Source organism: Nipponia nippon, unplaced genomic scaffold, assembly GCF_047370975.1.
Source record: "Nipponia nippon isolate SJK-2023a ecotype South Korea unplaced genomic scaffold, ASM4737097v1 scaffold_30, whole genome shotgun sequence".
In the NCBI taxonomy this organism is placed as follows: domain Eukaryota; kingdom Metazoa; phylum Chordata; class Aves; order Pelecaniformes; family Threskiornithidae; genus Nipponia; species Nipponia nippon.
The window spans coordinates 1,893,316-1,916,993 of NW_028262348.1; the positions used below are offsets into that span (position 1 = coordinate 1,893,316).

The following is a 23,678-nucleotide window of genomic DNA, read 5'->3' on the forward strand; positions in this document are numbered from 1 at the left end:
GCGCGCAGGCTCGGCAACCGGCGGAGGGAGGAAGGCGGGACGGCGCCGGCAAGTCCGTCCTCTGTCCCCGCCCCCCCGCGCCACGGCGATTGGCTGCGGTGCGCGGAGGCGCCTCGCCCATTGGCTAGGCGCAACGTCCGTCCGGATCGGGCGCCGCCGCCGCCGCCGCCATGGTTCGCTTCAAGAACAGGTGAGGCGGGAGCCGCCGCCGGGCCGGGCCGGGCCGGTTCCTCGCCGCTGACGCCGCGCTCTCCCGCAGGTACGTGCTGTGCGAGGTGGTCTCGGAGGACCCGCGGTGCCGGCAGTGCATCGAGGACCGCGCCGTGGGCCTCGCCGTCAGGGACGCCATCGGGCGGGTGCACGGGGACTACGGCCTGGCCTGCTGCTCCATCTCCTTCACAGGTGCCGGCGGGACGCGCTGCCCCCGAGCCCCTCGGGGGGCTCCTCGGGGAAGGGCCGGGGCGCGGGGGCTGACCGGTGCCTGTGTGCCCCCGCAGTGAAGTACCTGAACGCCTACACCGGGACGGTGCTGCTGCGGTGCCGCAAGGACTCCTACCGGCTGCTCTGCTCCGCGCTCCCCTTCGTGAGGCAGCTGGAGAGCCGGAACCAGCGCTACCCCTGCTTCCTCAACACCCTGCACGTCGGAGGTCAGCCGCTGCCCGAGCTGCCCCGGGGTCTCCGGTGCCCGGGCGGGGGGGGGGGCGGGGAGCTGAATCGTACCGCACCCTCCAGGCCTGCTCCAATGGATGAACCCCCTCCTACTGCTGCGGGCGCGACAGACCCACCTTACGTGCCCTAACTGAACAGCTTCTAGCAGATCTAAATAAGAAACAGGCACCAGCAGTTCTTTGTTGAGACCCTCATTAATTCTGCTTGAATCTTCATTACATTTAACACAAAACCAGAGCAGCAAATACTATATTACATTATTTTCTTTTTAAAATATCTTATTTTCAAAGTATAGCATCATCCCCGTCCTGAAAATTAACCACCTGGGGCAAAAAACAAGCACATGTTAGAAATTATTATTCCACCACTTAACCTCAGCAGTGGGGAAATTAAGTCTACAGCCACTTCTTAGCACTTGCATTAATAAAGTTGTTGTCTGGGGCATTTGTCACTTGATACGATGATCTTCAGAAAATATACTGGCAGCTCTGAAACACTTTGTTGTGCAGATTGTTACATACTGTTCTTGTGATTCCTACAGGCACCATCAGAACGTGTCAGAAGTTTCTCATTCAGTATAACAGAAGACAGCTGCTGATGTTGTTGCAGAACTGTACAAACGAAGGTGAGTTCCTCCAGCCGCTTTCCTAAAACGCGGCCTCAGTTCCTGAGGTTCTGTAGGATAAGCTGGGCTACTTCTGAATTCTTGAGCTGCGAGGTGTTCCTTTCCTCAGAAGCTGAGGATATTCCAGCGTATGTGAAGAGATCAAGTAATGACCCTCTGTCTCTCTCTCTATTGCAGAGGAAAGACGGTGTATACAGAAGTCGGTGTTGAGCTGTTTCCTTACAGAAGAGCAGTCTCAAAGCGGAGATGAGGAAGATGATGATGGCACAGAGACAGACTGAACATTACCAGTTACTGTTCACCTCTGTCCTGTACTTGTGTAATCAAGATGTTACCAGTTAATCTTCAGTGTTAAGCAAAGCAGGGGACAGAAAAAGCATCTGTTCACATTTAGACTTCATTCCCCCATTCTGAGTGTTCTTAAATAAATTTAAAAACCCCAACAACCTTAAGTAGGTTACTTGCTTGCCTGTTTCACTCCAGGAATCAAAACCACCTGCACTCCTAAGGAGTGCAGCAGCTGAGTGTGATCTTCCTGCTGAGGTAGAAGTGAGCTTTAGGCAGTTGGCATGGACAAGGAATGTAGTTATTCTCCTCCAGTACAGAAAAAGCATTAACATCTTACTGTTTTTTACCTTACCAAGCGCACCCGTTATCCATAGGGCTACCCATTGCTCCGAGCCACAAAAGCACCAGTTGCGTACACGGGAGCAGAGACTGCACAGAACGCGAGGCAGAGCTGTAAGGCTCAACTCCACCCGACCCGTTACAAAACTCATAGGTACAAGTACTGCTTAGATATTTATTGAGTTTACACCAATCAGTTAGAGGAAAGTAGCATTGCTGGTATTATCTCTTGAATCCATAGGAAAACAAGGTACGACTTGAAGATGCTGTCCTGCGGAGACGGCCCCTGCGGGAGGGACGGGTCTGCCTTCCCCGCACCGCTTTCCCCTACTCGCGATGGGGAGGTGAGCTACACCAGCTCCAGCCCTTCTGTCTCTCTTCCCAATGCAAAGAAAAGTTGACTATAAACATGTAGAGATAATAGAACACAACAGTACTGCTTAGACAGTAAGTCGTTACTCCTGTTCCATGGCTTAAAATGACTACTACAAATAGGAAACGATAGTACTGTGAAGAGCTGACTGCATACTTGAATCTTTCTTACTTAGTTGCTCTCCCTACCCTCAGCAGTAATTTCCCAGTGTGCACATAAAGCATTAACAGCAAGGTGTGTCACCACTTTCGGCATCTTGTCTTAGTTTCTTTGCGCTCTCTTGACAAGCTGTACCGTCTTTCCATCAAGTGTAGTTAATTGTGACCAAGCGTGAAGCCAAGCTGCTTTCAAAGAATGTTTTGCGAGTGTTTCCTCTATCCTCCTGGAGCAGTTGAAGTGTTCTTACACTCCCCCTCTCCCCGGTTCACAGCCGCATACAGAGTTTTGTGAAGTGTACTCTTTGGTACTAGCTTCCCCTGGGCACACACGTACGTGCCTGGAGGAAGCACTTGTATAATGTGGCACCTATTGCTTTGAAATCAAGCATCGATGTATTGACATAAACTTTCTAAACAGGGACACAACCCATGATCTTGTGTGTTGGGATACCTGACTCCCGCAGTCCCAAACACACGCCTCTGTGCTCAGGCCAGTCACGGTGTCGGAGGGAGAGAGCACGTCGGCTTTTTAAAGCCTGTGCAAGTGCAGGCGGACTGAGGATACAGCAGACACGGGTCAGTCTTGCACTTAAGTTAGGTGGTGCTTTATGGCAGCTCCCTGGCATGGAATCTGGCAGCCAGAAGGCAAGATTTGAATCTGTGCAACCACGCGGTGTTGTGCTCCACGCTGACGTGGCGGTTCACTTAGTGAAGTGTGCATACGATTTATTGCAACTGTTGGCCTTGACTGGTACGTTACACCTAGAGTTCATTTTATTCAACAAAATCCACACCACTTAACTTATTAGCTCAAATCAAACCACAAACAGTGCAGAACGTGACCACCCAAAGAAGGAGCGGGGAGGGGTCCAGAAGAGGCATGTTTACAGCCCGAGGTGCTTCGTGCAGATCAACTTACACCCCAGAACCAAGCGGATACAGGCCCTTATCCCGGCACAAGAGGCCCCCGTTTCTTGCTGGGGGATAAAAGTTATCTACAGACTCCAGCTATCAGTTGTTCTTCCAATTCAAGAGCAGCCACTGTCAAAACATCATTCAGGGAGTTACCAAGAGCCCTAGGGTGGAGTGTTTATTCTAGATGATCAGGTTACAAAGAATCTGTAGCTGGTGGTTGGCAAAAAAAAAACCCAAACAAAAAAAAATTAGCAGCCTCACTCACCCACATTAAAACAGAGTTGAACAACTGAGAGAAGCCAGGAGGTTCCTTCTACCGCTAGTGCCAGTACGCATTTTGAAATACACAAAGTCATCAAGAGTCACTTCAAAACCAAGTAGCCAGGTTCTGCTTTACACTCACCTCAGCTTTAAACCTTTCCAAGCCAGGAGAACAGGAGGAATTCTTGCTCTTTAGAAAAAGAACAGATACAGCAGCTAACACTCTAAAGCCAGGAAGCTCTTTTGCCCATTTCCAGTGCAGTGGAAACCAGTTTCTCAAGAGAGCAGTTTGACAGCTTTACTGAAACAGCACTACTGTCACAGTCCGGTGGACTTCTGCCCAGGAATACTTCTAGGGAAATAAAGGCTCTCTGCCTCTTCGCTTCGGTAATATTGCAGTATTCTGGCAGTGCCACACAGCTGTAAAGAGAACCCACTTGGCACAGACTAGAAGCCTTGGCTGATTTGTCTCTGGGTTGTTTCTTTCAAAACTTTGTTTCGGTATAAACCGATTAAGCAGTTGGAATCAAAAGATCTTACTTCAACATAAACTGTCATGGTTTCCTCCTGAACCCCCTAGAAGCCCTGGAAACACAAGTTTAGTCTGTTCAAATTTAAATACTTAAACTATAGCAGCAAAACAAAGCAAAATGAAAAGAAAACCAGGAGAGGAAACTTCTCTTGAATAGCAGAATCACTTTGTGTGAACAACAGAGGTGCTGAACAATAGCTTCTGCTTCTGTTTCTTTCTTTTCTTGCCTCCCTTTTCCTCTGTGAAGAATTAAAATGATACTGTCATTCTTCTCATGGAACAGGAACATCACACAGAAATGATAAATGGTCTTCCCTAGCCTAAATGACTTCTACAGGTCCGTGACACTTCCTATCCACTCACTGAGCACCAGGTAGTTTAACAAAAAAATTACTGCAGACAAACTAAGGGAAACTCCATCACACCTAAAACACACTATAAACACGCCTAACTGATTCCAAAGTTGCTGGTGCAACAGCGGATCCTAGGACAGCAGCGGATCCTAGTGTGCAGCAGTTTGCCTTTCAGACAGGTATCGCTTTCATCCATGTCCAAAAGCCACCACAACTGGAGCTGATACTCAACTTCACGGGAACTCCCGGGCCCTCCTGTCCAACTCCCGCCATCGTTCAAGTGCAGTCTCCAAGCAGAAGCCAAAGCCAAACATCAGAACTGAGCACTGTAAATGAGTTTTATCAGCCAGCACCAGGCTTGGAGGTTTAAGTGCATCTCAATTTGTTTCAGACTCCCTAATTTGAAGTTTCAGCTAGCAGTTACCGGGACATTTTGGTCAAACTTCAGCGGTAGTCCAGCAGCTCAGGTATTTTTAGTTTAAAAGTGCATAACCTGAATTTAAGCTTAACTCAAGGAAGTTAAGTTCCAGTAGAGACATGGCAAACGTGACTGTTGAAAGCCACCTTTGTTCTAACGGGATTCTTTGCTAGCTGGAGATCATCTCAGCTCCCACTAAGAGAGCTGTTTTAAGCTAACAGAAGCCCTAGTCAAGCTGTTCAGAAACCACAACCTGACAATTTTCAGAACTGTTCTGCAGCCAATTTTTGGTCCCCAAAACTGCTGCTCTCACTCCTCTCAGAGGAAGAAGGGGAAATATTCAATTTTTTCACTTCAGAAATTTTTCATGCCTTCCCCCCCGCCTTTTACCTGATAAAGGATCAGCTGTGGACGGTTTGTCCAGTTTCAGGAGGGCTGCCTCAATAGCTTGGCTGAAGGAGTTCTGGAAGCTGGGCACAGGTATGCGGTCAGAGCTGTCACTTTCTCCATCGCTATCCACTGGCACGGGGAGTGCCAGGGTGTTCTCATCTGAAAGAGGGAAAGGGCCTTGAGAGGCAGAAGGCTGCGTCGAAGTTTCACAGTGCAAATGCCCCTCCGCACGCCAGATGTTTCTTGTGAAGTTACAAGATTTCTTAGATTTAGATGCCTGGTAAAGAACCTGCAGTAGTAATACCAAATTTTCTTACCTCTTGCCTTTGGAGCAGGTTTGGGCCATGTTTCTGGTTTTGCCTTTCCAACTCTCAACATCTATCAAAAAAGTTGTAAGATAGGATTAAATCCCCCCTACTAGAACAGTCCTGCATAGCCCCTAAGCGGCAAGAAAATCTGGGAACCCCTTCAAGCACTCAAACCCTGTGTTATCTCCCCAAGATTTATCCCACGTTGTTTTGGCGGCGGAAGCAATTGTGTTCTCAGACTAATCCCCAACTAAGACACAAGTCGTTCTGACAAGATTTACTCTGCTACGTGGCTTACCTGGGCAAAGGAAGGGAAGGGAGACTCTTCTTCCAAACTCCCACAGAGCAACGGACTGACCTGGCTGGCAGCAGGTGACAGCGGAGCTGGAATAGACTCTACAGAGAGAGCAGCAGGTAATTAAAGCCACTTGCATTTGGCAAAGGCACTCATTATGCTGCTTATCAGGACGAAACAGAATAAAGTTTTATTATCTTATGTAATTAACCATTTTTATCTCATCAGTTCCATCCATTAGTCACACAGTGGGACCTCTCGGATTTCCTCAATCTTTTTATTTAAGGGAGATTTAAGTTTGGGGTTTTTTTGTTTTGGGGTTTTTGTTTGCTTATTTTGGGGTGTTGTGTTTGGTGTTTGGTTTTGGGGGAGGATTTCTTTTGTTTGTTTGTTTGAGAAAAACATTTAAGAATAGTTTCTATTTAATCTTTTTTATGAGCTGCAAGATAAAACATTTGGTAAAGCATCACTGGACGACAGCCTAACTGAGTGCTCATTGACTACGTTCTGTTTTAGTATAACGTGGTGGGGAAGATGGAGAGGGTAGAAAGAAAAAACGCCAGTAGTGTTTTCCTGGCATACACACTTTTCTTCCCTTTTTGGGGAATTTTTTTCCTTTCTTTTCTTCTGCCTCAGCAAAGATTTAAAGATGGGGTAACTACAGTGCAGATCTCATATTGTCACTGAAGCAGAGGTAGTAAAAAGCAGACAAAGGACCAGAATGTTCCTTAGCTGTGTCAGCCTTTTGTGTATGATCTCATAGGCAATCTAGGAAAGAAGCAGTCTTTGATCAGTATTAAGGAAGTTTAGTGTGATGACCTGAGCCGTAGATCCCAAAAGAACAATCAAGAGCTAGATGCGATGTGTTTTTCCAGATGCTCACCTGTCTGAAACACAGGGCTTCTGCCAAGAGGAGACAGACAGAAGCTCTGATGATCAATGCTGGTAGTTTCTCCGGGGCAAGAGGTAAAAGCAGGGAACTGCTGCAGATTCTCTAAAGCAATACGGACCTCTGGATCTAGAAAGAGGTTTTAAATTAAAGCACTACACAATGTGGGGGAGGACTGTCAATATGCAAGTTGTTTCAGGAGCCTAGAAGGTGCCAACTCAATTTTCTTTCCACCCTCTATTTTAGAGACCAGTACAAGCCCTGCTGCTGGATGGAAGCAGTTCGTAGGCATTTTTTTTTTTTTTCCTTCTTCACTTTTACTATAAAAACCTAAATTGAGAATCCTGAGAGCTATATACGCCATGGAGATAGCTGCGCCCTCGAATGCCCTCTGCCTCTCCCATAATGTGCAAGTATGCAGCAATTGCATAACATCAGTTAACATCCTGACTAAAACAGCTTATATTTTTCACTCTACAGACGTTATTTCTAATACCTTGTAATCTTGTTTTAAGTACACACTACAAACTAAAGGCCTTAGAGGTCACCCTATAGCTCAAGGAATCAGCTCAGCAACTAAAGACGACTGGCAATCCACCAGCTACGCTCCATCAGGACTTACATTTGCCCTGTTTCTTGTTTTCTTCTATCTCAATTCTGCGTTCACGTCGTCGTTCATCACGAGCTTTCTTCTGCCGTAGACGTTTCCTCTTTTCAAGGTCATCTAGGAGCAACGCACAGCATTGGATATCAAAAAAAACACACCAATAACTTGGGCAATGTTTTCTCCAGCTTTGAGAACAATGTATTCAGTTATAACACATTAGTAACAAAATATGTTTACAAACAACATACGCTCTTCCAAACAGTCAGGCTTTTTTATTCTTCGTATAATTGTTGTCTATGAAACAGTGAGTTGGGGTTGTTCTGTCTGGTAGTCATCAGACAGTTGGTGCAAGAGGAGTAAAGCTGCTATGTATGTACTTTTTTCTGCCGTTAAGGGATAAGAACGACTTCCCCGTCACCCTCAGGGATATGTGATAGAGCCCACGAGAAAGGTAGCACCAACCTGAAAACAACTCCAAAGTCTCCTTAGAGATGATGGGTGGCTTCAGAGCCAGTTCACAAATGCTGAACTCACAGGTGAGGGGCAAGTGACAGAGGTAGCGATGACGCTGTCTTATATCCTGATAAAAAAAGAGCAGATATATCATCACAACGAGGTCTAGAGGCTGCCGTAGTGATGAATAGCTCACGGAGACAGAACACCCACCATTCATCAAATGGAAAAAAACAGCAGCAGTGACACAAACACTTTATAAACTACAAACACGTGAAGGATGCCCTGGGTCAGAACCAAATGCTCCCAGATCTCCACCAACTACATCATAATCAGATCTGGATGCAGTTACTGCAGCTCACTTACTGATTTTCTTGTTATTCCTCCCTTCTCACTCACATCACCGGAATAAAATTCTACAATACCAGCCTTCTGACACAATTGTTTTTGCACTAGACCAAATTTGCCTTTTACACTTAAATTATTTGGACCAATGACCACCGCTTTGCTAGACTGAAACAAGCCGAGTTTTGTATTTTTCCTCACTTTCTTAAAGAGGAATTAAGAATTACATATAGTTGTTACTGCACATGCCAATTCTTACAGTTGTCTTTATCTGAGGTAAAGGAATTCAAGACCCATCCCCTCTTCCAGAACTTCAGTGCCTTATGCACTTTCACTCCCTCTGTCTCAAACACTGAAGTTTGTTTCCATCCTCTTTTATTTCTCTAACATCCCACCTCTACCCTTGATGCTCAGAAACAACTGGTTGTTCAAGACAGGGGCAGAACACTTCTCCAGGTTGAAAAGATGATCACCTGTCTAGTTCAAGCTACTGTCTTACATGAGAAAAGACTTTACTTTTTTTAAGACAGCTTTAACAACAAACCCATCTTAAGCTTGCAATTCTCTTACTCCTAGAACTTCCTACCTTCTAGGAAAAAAAAAAAAAAAAAAAAAAAGCTAGACTGCAGCCCACTTATCAAAAGCAACAGAAGGTACCGCACCTTACACAGATGCCCTTCACAGATTAGCATGCCTGCCCATTCATAGTTATTATTTCTTATTACTGAAGAGAAACAAGTCTCATCTGTCAGCTAGAATGATCAATCTGCTAAAACAAGGGCCCTTAATTAATTAAGAAGATAAAATAACTACCTCTGTCATTGAGTAGCCAGTTATCTCCACTACAGCTGCAGTTATCTTCTCTGGACTCTTCTCCAAGCTGCCGTATTCACGAACAAGACATCGAACATTCACAGGGTGAAGATACATACACTGTCCATCCTCCGCTGGAAGATAAGACATCATCACTTGGTCTCTGCCTGTTAATTTTCAATACCCTTTGCCCCACCTCGGTACATTCTTCAGTAATAATATTAAAGTTAATTTCTGAGTGTCTGTGGGACTTCTGTTTCACAATAGGGGTTAGATGCAGCTAACGAAGTCACAAACATCTTCCTCAAGAAGGATCCCAAAGGAGGCATCTCTGCCCCTGCGACTGCAGGATTTCATTGCACTGACCTTGATAGAAATAGTAAAAAGGAGAGTTGCTAAGATGTCCACTGCTAATTGTATCTTTAGATTCTTGGTAGCTTGTTTCAGGTGGATTTGGTTCTTCTGTAGTGTTTGTATCAGGTTCCTCTACGGTGTCCACCTCAGGTACTTCCTCTTCATCCAGCACTGCCTCTTCTGCTTCCACAGGAGGTGAAAAGGAGCCAGCCAGATCAGAGCAAGGCTCCACAAGCTCCTCATCAAATGCAGAAAGATATTCCACACCACACTATCACAGCAGAGAGCATACAGTTAGTACCACAACACCCCCTTCCAAAGATTATCATCTCTGCAAAAATCTTTGGCACCAGTTCGCCATGCACTGCAGTGTAAATAAAGTGGCAGAATTAAGTATTAACAAGATCTGCCAGAGCAGAGTTGTCACCCACCTTTTTCTCTTGGGAAACTGCAGGCTCCACAGCCTTGGAGCTTTCTAGGACCAATTCTTCCACAGCTGCGCTGATTCCAGCAATGCCATTGTTTTTATCCTGGTCAGCAGACAGTGCTGTTTCTCGCTCCTACAGGTCACCCAGAGAGAACAAGTTTCAATTTCCTATTTAAGCCAGGAGACTATCACCATAGTTATCCTCAGCCTTGTCCTACACTTCAGGTTTTCTATAATACAGGTATCTATAATTCATCTGTGACGAAGAGTGACCCTTGAAGAGAGGTCCTCTCCTTCTTGTCATTATAGGACGCCTAAAGGCTGTGAAAAGGAATATTCTATTGGGCAGACATGAGCAAACCTGTAGAAGTTATCCCAGAAATTGCTGGACCTGAAAGGAAAACACATCTTCCTTTGAAAGCATAACTCCTTTACATTTATGGAAGGAACACCATTCAGTAAAATGTATTCTGTTCTGTTACCTTGAACATCACGCCAGACACCTGGGGTCCAAAGGCTACAGTCTCCTCCAAGATTTATAATGCTGCTCTAGCAGCAAACGTCACCACCTTGCTAGTGCATACATCGTGGAGATCAGAATAATCACACACAACCACTTATGCAGCAGCACACAGATGCTCATCACTCAGCATGCTCCTAAAAATAAAGCTACTAAAAGCCTCCAAAGAGGTTCTCACCTTCAGTTCCTGGATAGCTGCCTCAATAAAGCAAGCCTCTGGCGTGTGTTTTTCTTCCTCGTACTGTTTTAGTAATGCCGCTTTCTCCTCCAGAATCACCAGCCGCAAGACCTGCTCCCTGGATGCCAGAAGCAGCTTTGAATACTGACTGTGCTGGTCATCTGAACAGAAGGAGCACCAAATCGTTAATATCCGCACGTAGAGGCGCCAGTTTGGCCTGCTGTTTCTTCTGAAGTTTTGCTACTGTTCAGTTTTCTGAGTTAATCCACCCCAGGGCAGACAATACCTAGCAAGAGTTTGATACAGACTCCGCATATGACCGTCGTATCATTGATGACACAAGCTGGTGCCACATACCTGCTCTGCTACACGCATCTCCCCCCCCCCCCCCCCCAGCAGTTTATCTGCCACTTCACCGCTCAGTTGCTACACATCCAAAAAAAATCAAGTCTAAACTTCTACGCTGTGGAAGCATCACCTTTGAGAAGCCTTGGGTGGTCAAAACTTCCTGAAACAATGCAGCCTGCAGGTTCTTCCTCTCCTCTATATACTCAAAAACACTGCAACTGGAAAGTTCTGCAAAAGCAACCTCTGTTTTGGCTCAAACTAGTTCATAAGTCCGTATGTATTAAAAATCCATAGAAAACATTATCATGAGGTTTTTACAAGAAGCGCAGCAGAAATAGTAAGCTGAAGAATTGCAAGTTTAGCAAAAGGTAGTCGTCTTTGTTACTAGAGAGCTTATCTTAACTATAAACTTTGCAGCAACCATAGCATCACGTACTATGTCCCTATGTTCACTGCTCCCCAAGAGTCCAACCTCGTCTACAGAACACCAAGTTCCTGCTGAATTTCCTGCGTTTGGAATGATCTCAAATCCCCTATTTGTTTTTTTTGTTTGTTTGTTTTATGAAAGGATTTAAAGTCCTTTAGTTTCAAATACTGAGAAACATGTAAGCCCACAGCCTGCGTGCTGCATACCCATCATGTGTTAGGAGACTTGACTTTTTACAGAGAGCTTAAATGCATGCAGCCTTTCATAAATGTGACTGCAAAATGAAGTGAGCCAAGACAGCCCACAAAACAGCAATGCTAAGTAAAATTATTTCTTCAGTCACAAAATTTTTGTGATACTAACAGATAAGATGATGATGTGTTAGTCACATTACTTGACTGGAGAAAACTGAAGAAGTCAGGCAACAGATGTTTGGAATAGGTTTGCAATAATTTTGATTATTTTCCCATATCATTCACAGATTTTAGTTGATAAGTGAAGATGATGAAAACCTTGTTGAAGATTACATCCTTGAAATAGTTTAGACACAGAGACAGTTATTTTTGCTAAGCTGTATAACGAGGAACCAGGAGGGAAAAAAGTTAAGGACGCTGAAGAGCCAACAAAAGCAGCAAGAGTCACACCAAGGACCGTACGATACAAAACACATATCAAACGAATACCAACGGTTGAGAAGGCAGGAGCCTGCAGTGCAGTAACTTGAAGGGAAACAGCACACACGTTAAAGCCTTACAAAAAACAAAGTGTGGGTACAAAGCTTGTTATTAATATATGGTCATTAAGGTTTTCAGCTGCTAAAACCCATGTTTCGTAGTCTGGTTTAGTTTAAGGTGACAGCATGGCATTGACGTGGTCAATCCTCTCTACACAAGTCCTAGTCACAGTGCGGAGCAGGATGGCAACCACCAGTACTCAGATACGCTCACCTCCGATGCAAACAGGCTTCACCACGTCCATCCACTGAGATTTGGGCAGTGCTATCAGAACACCTTTCTCTCTTCTCATAAGTTGCATCGTAATGATATCACCAATTGCGTACTGACGTGTTTCCATAGCAACAACACTGTAACGTAAGGAGGTGGTTAGTAGGGTAAAAATAACATTTAAAAAAGATACACCATTTAATAAATACCAAGTCTCACCTCTTGAGATCCTTCTTGTGAACAGAGCCGTAACAAATAGGGCATTTACTCCACGTCTTTTCACTCAAGGAGAGATAGTGAAGGATACATGCCCAACAAAAGATATGCCCACAGCGGGTGATCTTTGCTGCGGTTGGTGGGTACAGACATATGGGGCAAGAGGGCACTTCGTGGCTACAAATTCGCTGAAATGGCACATGAGAAGAACAGCACAAGTTTTAGACTTGGAAATCAGTTCCTGTGCTACAGAATAAGCCACCTGTAAGATCTACTCTAACATATTAATGTTCCAGCTCTTTAGGCTCTGCTTATTTACCAAGAAATTAAGTACACTGTGAACTAAGTAACACCTGCAGACTGCACAGGGAATAACCTTCAAAGCCACCCATCTGGTATTTCTACTCCAATGACATTAAAAAAGTGACTCTTCTCATGTTTCCCCTCATGTATTCATCACCTCTAAGAGTTAGCAGCACCTTCATCATCCGAATTCAGACACTAAGACAGCAAACGAGCTCTCTCACCTCGCTTACACAAGCAGACTTGTGCAGCCCTGTTTAACTGCGAGACTGGACTTACCTATTTCCACGACCACGCTAGTTTAGCCAGACACTTTGTTAGCATCTGTATGTTGCAGAGACATAAATGCCAAGCAAGCACCCAGATTATTCAGCTCTCCTGTAGCGTCAGGTAACAGTAAGCCTACCTCCTCTCCAGCTACACCATACACCAAGACTAGTCTTGGCAGATAATAAGTTTCTACTTGAGGCAACCCAAAGTTCTGACCACAGTTCTCGGGAGATTTTCCATTTTGTTGCTAGGCAAGATGGGCCACCTATGCACAGAATAATTCTTCAAAATTCTACACTCTAGTCCTCTTCCATGGACTCATGCCCAAGTTTTCTGTTAATATCTCGATCACAAGGACTCTGTCTACAGAATGTCAGATACTATTTTTGATGAGCTCCCATCTGCGAAAGCAAGAAGAAGCTGCTAATTTTCCTAATAGATTTTAGCACTTCTCTTTTCCTGTCATGAAAGTATTTCATAATATATTCCATGACAGATCTTTCCCAGTGTTGTGGGAGTGACAGAAAAGGCCTCAACTCAAAAACAGCTGAGTTTTACGTAACATCACAGAGATAAAGAGGCAGTTAGAGACAGGTTGAGCTTCTTAATAAGAAGAAGAAGAAAAAAAAAAATCTAGCCCATCACAACTGACCACTTGCTCCACAAAGTCCCAGTTGACCAAGGTATCTGGATCAGCAAAGTGGACTGTGTAGTCCTGTTCTTCAGAGACAACAAACTGGCAGCTGGGGAAAGGCAAAGAGACAGGTGATCCACTCAGTTGCTTCTAAAAATTCTTTGAGAACTATCCTATAGGATTCTCTGAGCTTCTTCTTTGTCCAGCAGAAAACTGCTGGACGCAGTCAGTAACTTCTACCAACAAAAACCAAAAGGGTTCAAGTCACAACCAGATTTCCAGAATACAGGTGTGTCTAATTTCAGTTAGACACAACATCTCATACTAACTACAGAATGAGCCAGGCAGAGTGGTTTTCCAGAAACTTGTAAGAAACAGCCAGCTCCACCGGGGATCTATTAAAAAACAGGGAATCCACAAGTGGAAAAAACAGGCTCACAAAAACTAGAACTACTGGGGTTCCTGCAAATAGACTTCACTACAATAAGCCACAAAACAATAGGGAAAAAAATCAGAAGCATCAATGCCGAAAATAGTTTTTATTATCTTTAACGTGATCAGACACAGGAAGTCCTGAACACACTTCGAATTCCGGTGAAAACGACCATTATTTCCAGTCAAAAGCAATTCTGCTGCTGGATTACTATACTGATCATCATTTGGGTTATACTACAGACCTAGGGGCCTGTGAAATAATCGGCAGTTTAAGGACTAAGACTCATATGAACAATTGCTTCTGGGACTTATAAATTCAGATTACCTTTCATGCAGCAACTGCTACCCCTACCATCCCAACATACTATTTTTCGGAAAAACGACCATCTTCCATAAGGGAACTACATAGGTCTTCCCAAATGAAGTGTCATATTCCACAAGCGAGACGAGAAAATTAGAGCAGAAGACTAATTGGTTTGTATCTAAAGGACTCACTCCATCAGATACCTTGTAAATAGGTAAAGACAACAACTTGATATATCTTTATCCCTTTCAAGTACAGTCATTGCCACTAAAAACACTATGGAGAGGTAACTTCACCCTGGAAAAGCCAATACAAGTAGTCAAGGCCAAACACAATTCCCTGGCTGATCACCCCTTACAGCTCAGTGTCTCTGGAGAAATCTAAGAGCCCTGCTGGTCTTCCACTCACTTGGCCTGTAGGAAGAGCTCCTTGTTGAAAGGCTTATGTCCCCACTTGTTCCTTTTCCCCCAGTTGCCATGTCCATTCCCATCAAAATGGCCTGCTTGGCCACGGGGTTCAAAAGTGAAGTTCAGTAAGTGGTTCAGATTAATCTTCTTGGGACCAGAGAATTGGGCAGGGCTGAACTCTGCCCGCTGAGCCTCTGCTACCTAAGAGACAACAGCATTTGTTAGAACTTGCTAGAATTTACTGCAAAAGCATCAGTACGAGTTGATACCCAGGCCCCATCAGTGATTACATACAGAATACGCAGCATCCACTCACTCACCTTCTCCCATTCCAGTTCTGCAAATCAAGTAGTGGAGCGTTAGAAGCACATGAGAACCTGAAAGTTAGAACTGAGTGGTCTTACCCGACACTGGTCAAAAGGAGGAGAGCATAAAAACAACCCACATAAGGACAAGTAAAAGGCCCGCAAAACCTAGTAGTCACGGTTAACAACAGAAGAAAGTTGTTTGAATCCTGACAATATTCTTTTAGACAGCCAGTAATACAAATCTGATTATTATTTGCACAGGTTGTACTTGTTGTGGTTAGTTTTCATATAATGAAGCAAAAAATGAGAATTGAACAGAGACGGCAGGTGAGTTTTGACAGAGTCAGCAATTCAGGTGAGCAGTGTTGCTCATCCACTAAAAGATAAAAATCAGAGTATCAATGAAAACCCACGATAGTCTACAGCATTTAGACCCACATCAGCATAAAAGCCTCAGTATGGTTTTACTCCATCTTGATGTCACCAAGGCTAACACGATTACTTTCCCAATACCACTATCACATGCAAACCTGTACACTGAAGTGGTTAGACACAATCACCTCACGCTGAAAAGCTAGAAATTGTATCACTAGGTATTTTCATGAAGGACCTCTGTTTCGAGGGATATGTACGTGGCCTGCCTAGGTACCCATTCCTCAGATGGTATTTTTTTTTATTGCAAGTCTCTCAGAGCAGAGAGCACTCCTCTTCCGTTGTTGCCAAGTTGTTCTGCTCACACTCACTCTGGCATCTCAACGATGTTAGCACCTCTTATCGCTCTTTCCCTTCCCAGCCCAGGAGCTGAACACGGAAGACCTATCTAGGCAGGTCAGAGCGATCCTCTCGTCCCAAGAAAGAGGGCCTCGGAGGCACAGCATTACAATTCTCACCTCATCTCGTCTTCCACCATTACAAGAGCTAAAAAGTTTGCCACCTCCGCCGCTACCTCCCCTTTGAGGGGGCATCTTGTTAAAAGCTTTGCTTTTCTGTGAATTGGAGCGACGGGACTGACTGGAAAAGTTCTCATTTCTTGAATATGAAGTTTCTCTTTTACGATTATAACGCTGTTTGGATCCATTCGCATTCTTTCCATCTGAAAGAAAAAAAAAAAAAACCAGCAAGAATCAGATCTGCAGCCTCGCAGTTGTCCACATGTACCGCACCTCAGCTAGCTTCGCCTCAGAGATGCGCTCACCTCGGCCGCTGCCTTGGGCCCTGGTTAAAAGCCTGGTGTTTATCAGGACATCAAACCCCCCCAGCAACCCAAACCGCTTCATTCCTACCACTCCCCAAAGAAAAGTGTAAAAAAGGAGTCAAAAGAGTATGAAAGAAGGATGTGTTTGCTGTGCTTTATCTTCTATTAGAATGGTTGAATTTTCTTTATCCAGATTTGGAATTGCAGTCACCAGACATTAGCGTGTTGCCTGGTACATTAAGCGATAAACACCAACACCACACCTTCGTGCCCCATTACAAAAATTGACAACAACTAGTTCATTTCTTCACTCCGTTTTCTGAAAACACACAATTTATCACATATTGTTCCCTCATGTAAATATACTGCTGCCTGCACTCGTCTTGGAAGTCTCCCACTTTGCAAGACCCTGTTGCCTGTTTTCACTCAGGTCTGCCCCTATGCTTAAAAGACCCCAACAGATCTGTTTTAAAAATACCCTTTTCTTTCACAAGGTCAACAAATGTCAATCGATGCTGAAGCACGAACACAATGCTTTGGCCTTGCAGGGCACATACCTAATATCTAAGTACTAAGTCCACCAACCTATGCAACAAGAACTGTTTGCCTGAAAGCCTGCTGAGCACGCCACTGACCCTAACACAGGACACGGTGGTGAGGCACAAAGCAAAATACTGCAGGAATAAAGCTCGCGAGAGAAGAAAAATCAGTCAGGCTCTTGAGAGGGGTGTCCTGTCTCTAAACAGCTGCTTCATTAGACTGCTAGAACAGAAAAATAATACTATGAAGGTATTTCTAATAGTCTTAACACAAGATCAGAGTTGCTCCAAGGACACAACAGACTGCTTACCTGTTCGCTTAACCTAGCATTTCCACCAACTGCCCTAAGTTTTATTTGTAGAAGAGGTATGTTGATAAGCTTGGAAGCAAAACTCGACAGGCCTAGCGAGAGGTCTGTCCACACCAGCCAGCCCCAAAGTCGCTCTGGACACTGTGTTACACAAACAGGAACGCCTCATACAATATCTAGATCCATTTTATAAAAGCCTACTAGTTTCCCTTTTCCCACTTCGTAGTCCTCCCCACCCCTCAATATAAATATTATGTGGTAGGCAAACACGCCACTGTGATTCAGGTGTTTCTCATATGGGCAGTTTTCATTACCAGTGCCTCCAGTTTTCCGCTTCCCCGGCACCACCTCCAATCTACCCGAGCATTTAAAGCAGCTGGAATGGGATCATTCACACGATCTCTCACTTTTTTGTTATTTTTAGTGTTCTCTCCCACCTGCACCCCCAAAAAGAGGGGGGCAGTGGACTGAAAGGTCTGTGTGTTATTGTACATTACTGAGGATCTGACTTCTTAAGGATAAGTTAAGTAATAAACGTGGCTTGACTGGGTTTTGTGGTGGTCTGCTGTTTCTTGCACATGGCAGACTTCAGTCTTTGCCTGCAACTACAGCTATAGAAGTAAAAGGACACTATCATTACTTTCACATGATGTGACAAAGCCATTTTGCAGACAAACTTTATCGCCAGAACTGGTCATTTACTCTGCTGTTCAAAAGGCTGATTCTTTAATTCAGAATTAAACCACCTCTGTTGGAACCACACACGTGTAACTCGAACACGTGCTTGCATAGCTTGCAGCGCTATAACGCACGTCAGGCTAAAAAGACATGGGTTGAGCGTTATCGGGAAAAAAAAAACCACACACCAGAAGCTGCCAAGTCCTGAGGGTGTGACCAGGTCTGGCCAAATGATTATTTAGATAGACCTTTTTTGAGAGTGTTTGTAGGGAAGAGGCGATAATCAACACCACTGAGTCTCCGCTAAAAAATGAAGTCATTTTGAAGAGGTCTGGACTACTACTTCGGTCATTGAGGAGCAGAGCTTGTCAGTTTAGAGCTCAACCACCCTCTTAAATCTGCAATTTCGGTGAACGCGCTAGAGGGGCACGTGCCTATTGTAACTTTGCCGTTTCTCTGCAATCATCAGCTGGGGAAAAGAAACAACTCAAGAGGAGAAGTTCAGTCTAAAGCGGGTCTTTACAAGGCCCAGGAACAAGGAACAGCTTGCATCTGCAGCTGACAGAATAATTTCCTACCACTTAAGAGTTTCAATCAAGTAAGTCACCATCAAATTTGTCAGTCAGCTGGTTTACACACATTCCTGTCATACTACAGGTCCTTTCAGACCAACTCCTAGAGCCTCTGGGAGTCACTACAATGACTCTCCACCTGTGCCTTTTTCAGGAAGGACCTTACACGACAGTCTAACAATGCTTCAAACCTGATTTTACTGGCTGCAAGTTTCCCCTCCCGGAATAATTAGCCTCGTGAGGATTCTGGTCCATCAGAGCAGCAATGAAATCAGTCAACAGATAACCAGGAGTTTGGAGTGTGCATTTGTAAACTGGAACACCTCTCCCCGACCCCGAACCTAAGCAGTGCCGCTCCTGCCAACCCTTCCAGCACGCCACGTGTCAGACAGCTCTCTGTTTTCTGTCACCCCTCCCTGCGTTCCCACGAAGAGCGGGGCAGGACAGGGGGATCTGCACTCATGCAGGGAGAAAAGTGGAAGATTCTCACTGCCGTCCTCTCTTGTTTGATCCCAGTCTTAAGTAGCGTAGGTTTGGATTTGGGAGTTTATTTTTTCCTTCTTTTCGTGGCAAATTAGGAATGAGCAACAGCAACAGTGCTGGTGAGGTAGTTACTCTTCACTCAGGTCCTCAGTTAGTCCTTTTGCCATTCTCACGAGATCTAACCTATAATAAATATGTCTACCCATCCACACTCCAAGAGAACACAGACTTATAAAAAAATACCGTCTATGTAATTTTATAAAACTAGCAACAAAGCTGTTCTTCCCTTTTGGAGCAAGCCCTGACATCTGTGGTTTCTCCTGCTGGATGCCATGTTCTGTTAGAGGACCTCTATCTCCAAAGATCCAGAGAGAGGAGATCAAGTCCACAGGGCTAAAAGCAGCTCTACACGACCACAGCTGCAGCGCTGGTTTGCAACTGGGGTGAGGACAGCAGTTTCCTTCCATCTTCGTTCGCCTCTTCTTTTCAGCTGAGACATGTTGAAGCAAACCGTATTGCACAAGGGGTTTCGGTGGTGGATCATGCTAAGCCCCAGGGTGATTTCATGAAAACACACTGAAGCTATTGCTGCTGCTAAGACAAACATCCCGGTGAGCAAGAGGTGACTGAGCAGTCACACACCCCGGCTAAGCATGCTCGCACCGTAATAACAAGGCCCAGGAACGTTTGTGAGAACTAATGTTGCCCACCCGGTCTCGAGGACTGCCGAGAAACCCAACAAGCCTATTTTCCCTTAGCTACTTTATTCCATCCTAATGGGATGTGACTCCTGTTGGTGCACTAATATAACCCAAAGAAACTTTTCTGTTGGAAACTTCGAAGTCTAATTTAGTTTCTAAGGCCAAGTTTGAAAGATAGCTGGAATCCAACTTCCACAAGTACCAGAGCTGACAGTATCCCATTTAGCCCATTTCAAGCTGTGCTGCAAGAGAAACAGAAAGAAAAGCTACTGCAAGGTTTCACAAATGTCCACTTCTTCATTTCTTCTGCTGGACTTGATCACAGCAGGTAACTCTGAAAAGTATCTAAATGGCAAGAGCTTGACACGACTCAAATCCAGCGACCATCAGTGCAAGAGTCACTTATGCAACAAAAGGTCAGCATTTCGGGGAGGGTCTGTGGTCCATCGAGAACACTTTCCATTTCCAAGCAGACACACGATTTTCAGAATACCTCCTATACCTTTCCTGAAACAGGAGAGAAATCGGGTGGACCACATCAGCTACGCGTAGAATGATAAGGAACTCAAGAAAAAAATCCCATATGGTGACACACCCGTGTCTTGCGTGCAACAGCTACCAAAACACAGCCACAGTTTAACACAGCTGCATCCTGTATGTTCATCCTGTGGTTGTTTGCCCCAATCTGACCAAGGGAATCTTCTGATTTTAGCTTTCAGTACTCTCCAGTTACGATATTCCCAAATATACATCTACTCCTACCAAAAGAGAGTCTAATTTTGCCAGGCCTCTTTGATGCACCGTAAAGGAAGCAACTCATTCCATATCCCTTTGCCCTCCATTGTAGTTAAGAAACAAGGATCTTAGAAGTGGAATTATGTCAAGCCAAAATTTTCTTCTGTTTTATTAAAAAAAGAGGTCTTAAAAAAAGGTTGGGGTTTTTTTTAAATTAAAAGTTAATCTACTGTATTGGAGTAGAAGAGTATGGTACATCAGGATTTCTCTCCTCACTGCTCCTCTGCTACCAGTGACGCTGTTTCAAGCTCGTAAAGGGTGGCATTCCGCAAAAATCACTTAACGCCTTTATTTTGGACTGGAACGACAGGCCTTGTATTTCCTTCCCTGCTACAGATCCTCATTCTTCTACATGAAGGCATACCAAGCCACGGGACAGGCCATCTTAACTCCTTACTGAAGGATGTTTATATTCTGTGAACAAGCCTCCACACAACACCACACATCGCTAAAAAAGAAGCTGGAGTGATGAGGCGTCTCTTGGCAAGACAGGGACAGAAACCAGTGCTCCACAACAGGAAAACCTCACGTCTGCCAGCCCTTCACGCTGCGTCTCACAATACGCGTAGAGAAGTTCATATAGTTTGTTCTTCCATCAGAAGCCAAAGGTCTCGTTCTAAAACTCTTACGGCACACCTAGCACACAATATCCCCTGCTTCCACTGGTCCGTCCATCAGAGGGGAAAAAAAAAAAAAAAATTAAATAAGAGACTGAAAAATAACAACAGTAGCTAGGGATAATAAGACCCTCACATCAAATCCTGTTGCTGATGCAAAAAACTCTGCAAATCAGTTAGGAGCTCTTCCAGAAATGACTGCCTAAAAAGTTCTTCCTAAAAAGACTTTCATGTGTTTGAATTTGAAGTTAAAACTTAACTATAATCGCACAGTTACACCACAAGCTGGGAAGCTGTGGGTGAGCCAACTCCCATGTCACTCGCTTCAGTCTATCCTGTAGAAGATCAGTTAATACAGGTGAAGAGCCGGTAATACTTGGTTACCCGGGATCCGAGTGCATTTAGAAGGTCCAGAAAGGAGTCAACATCTTCAAGATACTCATTTTGTTAACCCTCTGGAATACACTGCTGCTTTCTCAGAGACCTGAAGCAATACAGTTGAAACAAACCACTGAGGAGGAAGGAAATTACTACAGCGACGGTGTTGTAGCAGCCTGTAGACACTCTCACACGCACTTCCGGGACTAAAAACACTAATTTTAATCACTACTGCTCCGGTTTCTAGGTTTTGGAAAAAAAATGCAAGGTTGCCAGAAACGCTCTGCTCCCAGAGAGCTTCAGAGAACGGGAGGTGGCTCGGGTCTTACCTCGACAAGATAGGTGACAGGAACGAGAAGAGCTCCTCATGAACTGCTATGTCAGCAAAACTAGCTGTCTGCAATGACAGACGTAACACTTTGGTTTACGTGCCAGGTGAGCAAACAACACGTAACTAACTCTGAACTCCTCCGACGCAGGTTACTGAAATACAGCCGGTAAGGGGAATGCCGTGTGTCAATACAAGACCTCCTTGAGCAAGATGTAAAAGCACGCTTAACTTGAGTACAGGATAAAGTTAAGGTTTCTCTTAGGAAGTACGGGCAAACACGTATTCTTATTATAAAACCAAGGCTTTGGTTCTCAAGCTGATTACTCCAATGCTAATGGAGATAAAGCATTAATCCTTAAAGGAAGACGAGGGCAGGAGCCGCAGCTCATCCAACAGGGAACAGAGCCGGGAGAGGAAGGAAAAAGAAAGCAAAAACAAGCAGTGAGCGGAGACGAAGCCCATTAAACCCCAGCTGAGAGACAAACAACCCGACGGGGAGAAGTTCAGCTTCGCCGCCAGCCCGGCCCCGGCCCAAGGCCGCCGGCCCCGCGGCCTCCGGGTCGCTGCTGGCTCCCTCACGGTCACCCCGTCCCTGCCTCCGCTGCAGACCCGCCAGCGAGACCCAGAGGCCGCCGAGGGGCCACCGCCGGCGGCCTGAAACCCCCGGGACTCCCGCCCCGCCGCCCCGGCCCTTACCGCCTTTGGGCTTAGACTCCCCCGCGGCGGGCCCGGCCGAGGCGGATCGCGGCTGCTGGCCTTTGCTGCCGGCCGAGGAGCCGGGCGCACCGGAGCCGCAGGGGCTGCTCTTGTCCATGGCGGAGGCTGAGGCGGGGGCCGCGCCGGGCGGGCTCTGCAGCATCAACGGGCGCCCCGGCGGGCGAGCGGCGGCCCTGAGCGGGGGGGCAGGACGGGCGCTGGCGGAGCCGGCGGGGGCCCAGGCTCATGGCCCGCGGGGGCGACCGGCGGGGGCGGCGCAGCGCGGACTCGGCCTCCTTCATGGCGACATCTTCTCGCTGCTCCGCTCGAACCGGGGAGGGCCGCGGGAGGCCGGGCCGGGCCTGCGGGGCTCCGGGCGAGGCGGGAGGGAGCTGCTCACGGAGCCCCGCGGGGCCCGGCGCTGCCTGCCGCCCGAGTGGTCGGCACCACCCAGGCACCCACCGGCTCCTCGGCGCCGCCCCGGCCCCGGCTCGGCCGCCGCTGCCCCGTAATGGCGACGAGTCGCCCGCAGCTGTGGCCGGGACCCGGATGGAGCCGTTCCCGGGCGGGCCCGCGGGCACGACGGGACTCGTAGGCCGCCGCCGCCGCCGCGCACGCCGGGAGCTGTAGTCCCCCGCCACGCCGCGGCCACCCGCCCGGCCCGCGGCCACCGCCCCGCCCGGCCCCGGCCCCGGCCCCCAGCCCCGCCCGGGCCGCGGGAAGGGCTCGGGCCGCCCGCGGCCTTCCCGGGCCCCCCGGCAGCGCCCCGCAGCAGCCGGCCGAGCCCGGGCCGAGCCCCCCGCCCCGGCGGCCCGAAATAACGACCCGGCGGCTGGGGAGATCGCGGCCTTTATTCGCCAAAGCGGCGCCCCGAGAGGCAGCGGCAGGAAGAGAAACGGCTCGGGCTTTGGGGCAGCGCAGCCGGCAAAACGGGAGGGGAAAAATCGCCAAAAACGACAAATGGGAAGGATAAGGGAGGTTGGAACACAAAGAACTGAACGCCGCCAGATCCTCAGCAGGCGCGAGCTGACAGCGCAGGGGGTTAAGCTCCTGAACATGGAGCCCTGAGAGGACATAAAGAATTAAGTGTTTCCACTGCATTTAGCAAACAGCTGCGAAAGTGAAAAACAACCCTACGCTGCCTAATTTATGTGATACTTTTAAACTTTTCCTTCAAGGCAAAAGTAAAGGGGAAAAAACACAAGGCAGCAGAGATTCCAAAGGCATTGTAATTAACCCTTAAAATAACATTCAAAGAGCTTGAGCTGATCCTTTC

At 46.4% G+C, this 23,678-nt stretch overlaps 2 protein-coding genes across 3 annotated transcripts; one reads left to right on the forward strand and one right to left on the reverse strand.

Annotated features, from left to right (window-relative positions):
• The first annotated feature begins 104 nt into the window (after positions 1 to 104).
• Positions 105 to 1,746, forward strand: POP5 (POP5 ribonuclease P/MRP subunit). The gene is made up of 5 exons (XM_087768414.1): positions 105 to 190; positions 260 to 402; positions 498 to 647; positions 1,211 to 1,294; positions 1,472 to 1,746. The coding sequence occupies exons 1-5, from the start codon at positions 171 to 173 to the stop codon at positions 1,573 to 1,575; spliced, it is 501 nt and encodes a 166-aa protein (XP_087624540.1). The 5' UTR covers positions 105 to 170; the 3' UTR covers positions 1,576 to 1,746.
• Positions 1,747 to 2,082: 336 nt separating this feature from the next.
• Positions 2,083 to 22,997, reverse strand: RNF10 (ring finger protein 10). 2 transcript variants are annotated; one of them, XM_087768397.1, is made up of 17 exons: positions 22,403 to 22,997; positions 15,997 to 16,199; positions 14,800 to 14,999; positions 13,671 to 13,761; positions 12,449 to 12,633; positions 12,233 to 12,369; positions 10,511 to 10,671; positions 9,817 to 9,945; positions 9,398 to 9,656; positions 9,032 to 9,165; positions 7,883 to 8,000; positions 7,436 to 7,537; positions 6,808 to 6,942; positions 5,928 to 6,025; positions 5,639 to 5,699; positions 5,322 to 5,480; positions 2,083 to 2,322 (listed from the first exon to the last, which is right to left on the reverse strand). In XM_087768397.1, exons 1-17 carry the CDS (start codon positions 22,563 to 22,565, stop codon positions 2,249 to 2,251), a joined length of 2,409 nt encoding a protein of 802 aa, XP_087624523.1. In that variant the 5' UTR covers positions 22,566 to 22,997; the 3' UTR covers positions 2,083 to 2,248. The 2 variants fall into 2 exon arrangements, with proteins under 2 accessions (XP_087624523.1, XP_087624522.1); XM_087768396.1 differs by having other exon boundaries at positions 2,083 to 4,399; positions 22,403 to 22,996.
• Between the last annotated feature and the right edge of the window lie 681 nt (positions 22,998 to 23,678).

Coding starts and splice junctions, on each gene's coding strand:
- RNF10 (XM_087768396.1), bottom strand. CDS start 22,565: ATGCTGCAGAGCCCGCCCGGCGCGGCCCCCGCCTCAGCCTCCGCCATG. Junction 9,657..9,816: donor CAGTTTCCCAAGAGAAAAAG/GTGGGTGACAAC, acceptor CTGCTGTGATAG/TGTGGTGTGGAATATCTTTC. Junction 9,166..9,397: donor TTTTTACTATTTCTATCAAG/GTCAGTGCAATG, acceptor CTTATCTTCCAG/CGGAGGATGGACAGTGTATG.
- POP5 (XM_087768414.1), top strand. CDS start 171: ATGGTTCGCTTCAAGAACAG. Junction 191..259: donor ATGGTTCGCTTCAAGAACAG/GTGAGGCGGGAG, acceptor GCTCTCCCGCAG/GTACGTGCTGTGCGAGGTGG. Junction 1,295..1,471: donor GCAGAACTGTACAAACGAAG/GTGAGTTCCTCC, acceptor TCTCTATTGCAG/AGGAAAGACGGTGTATACAG.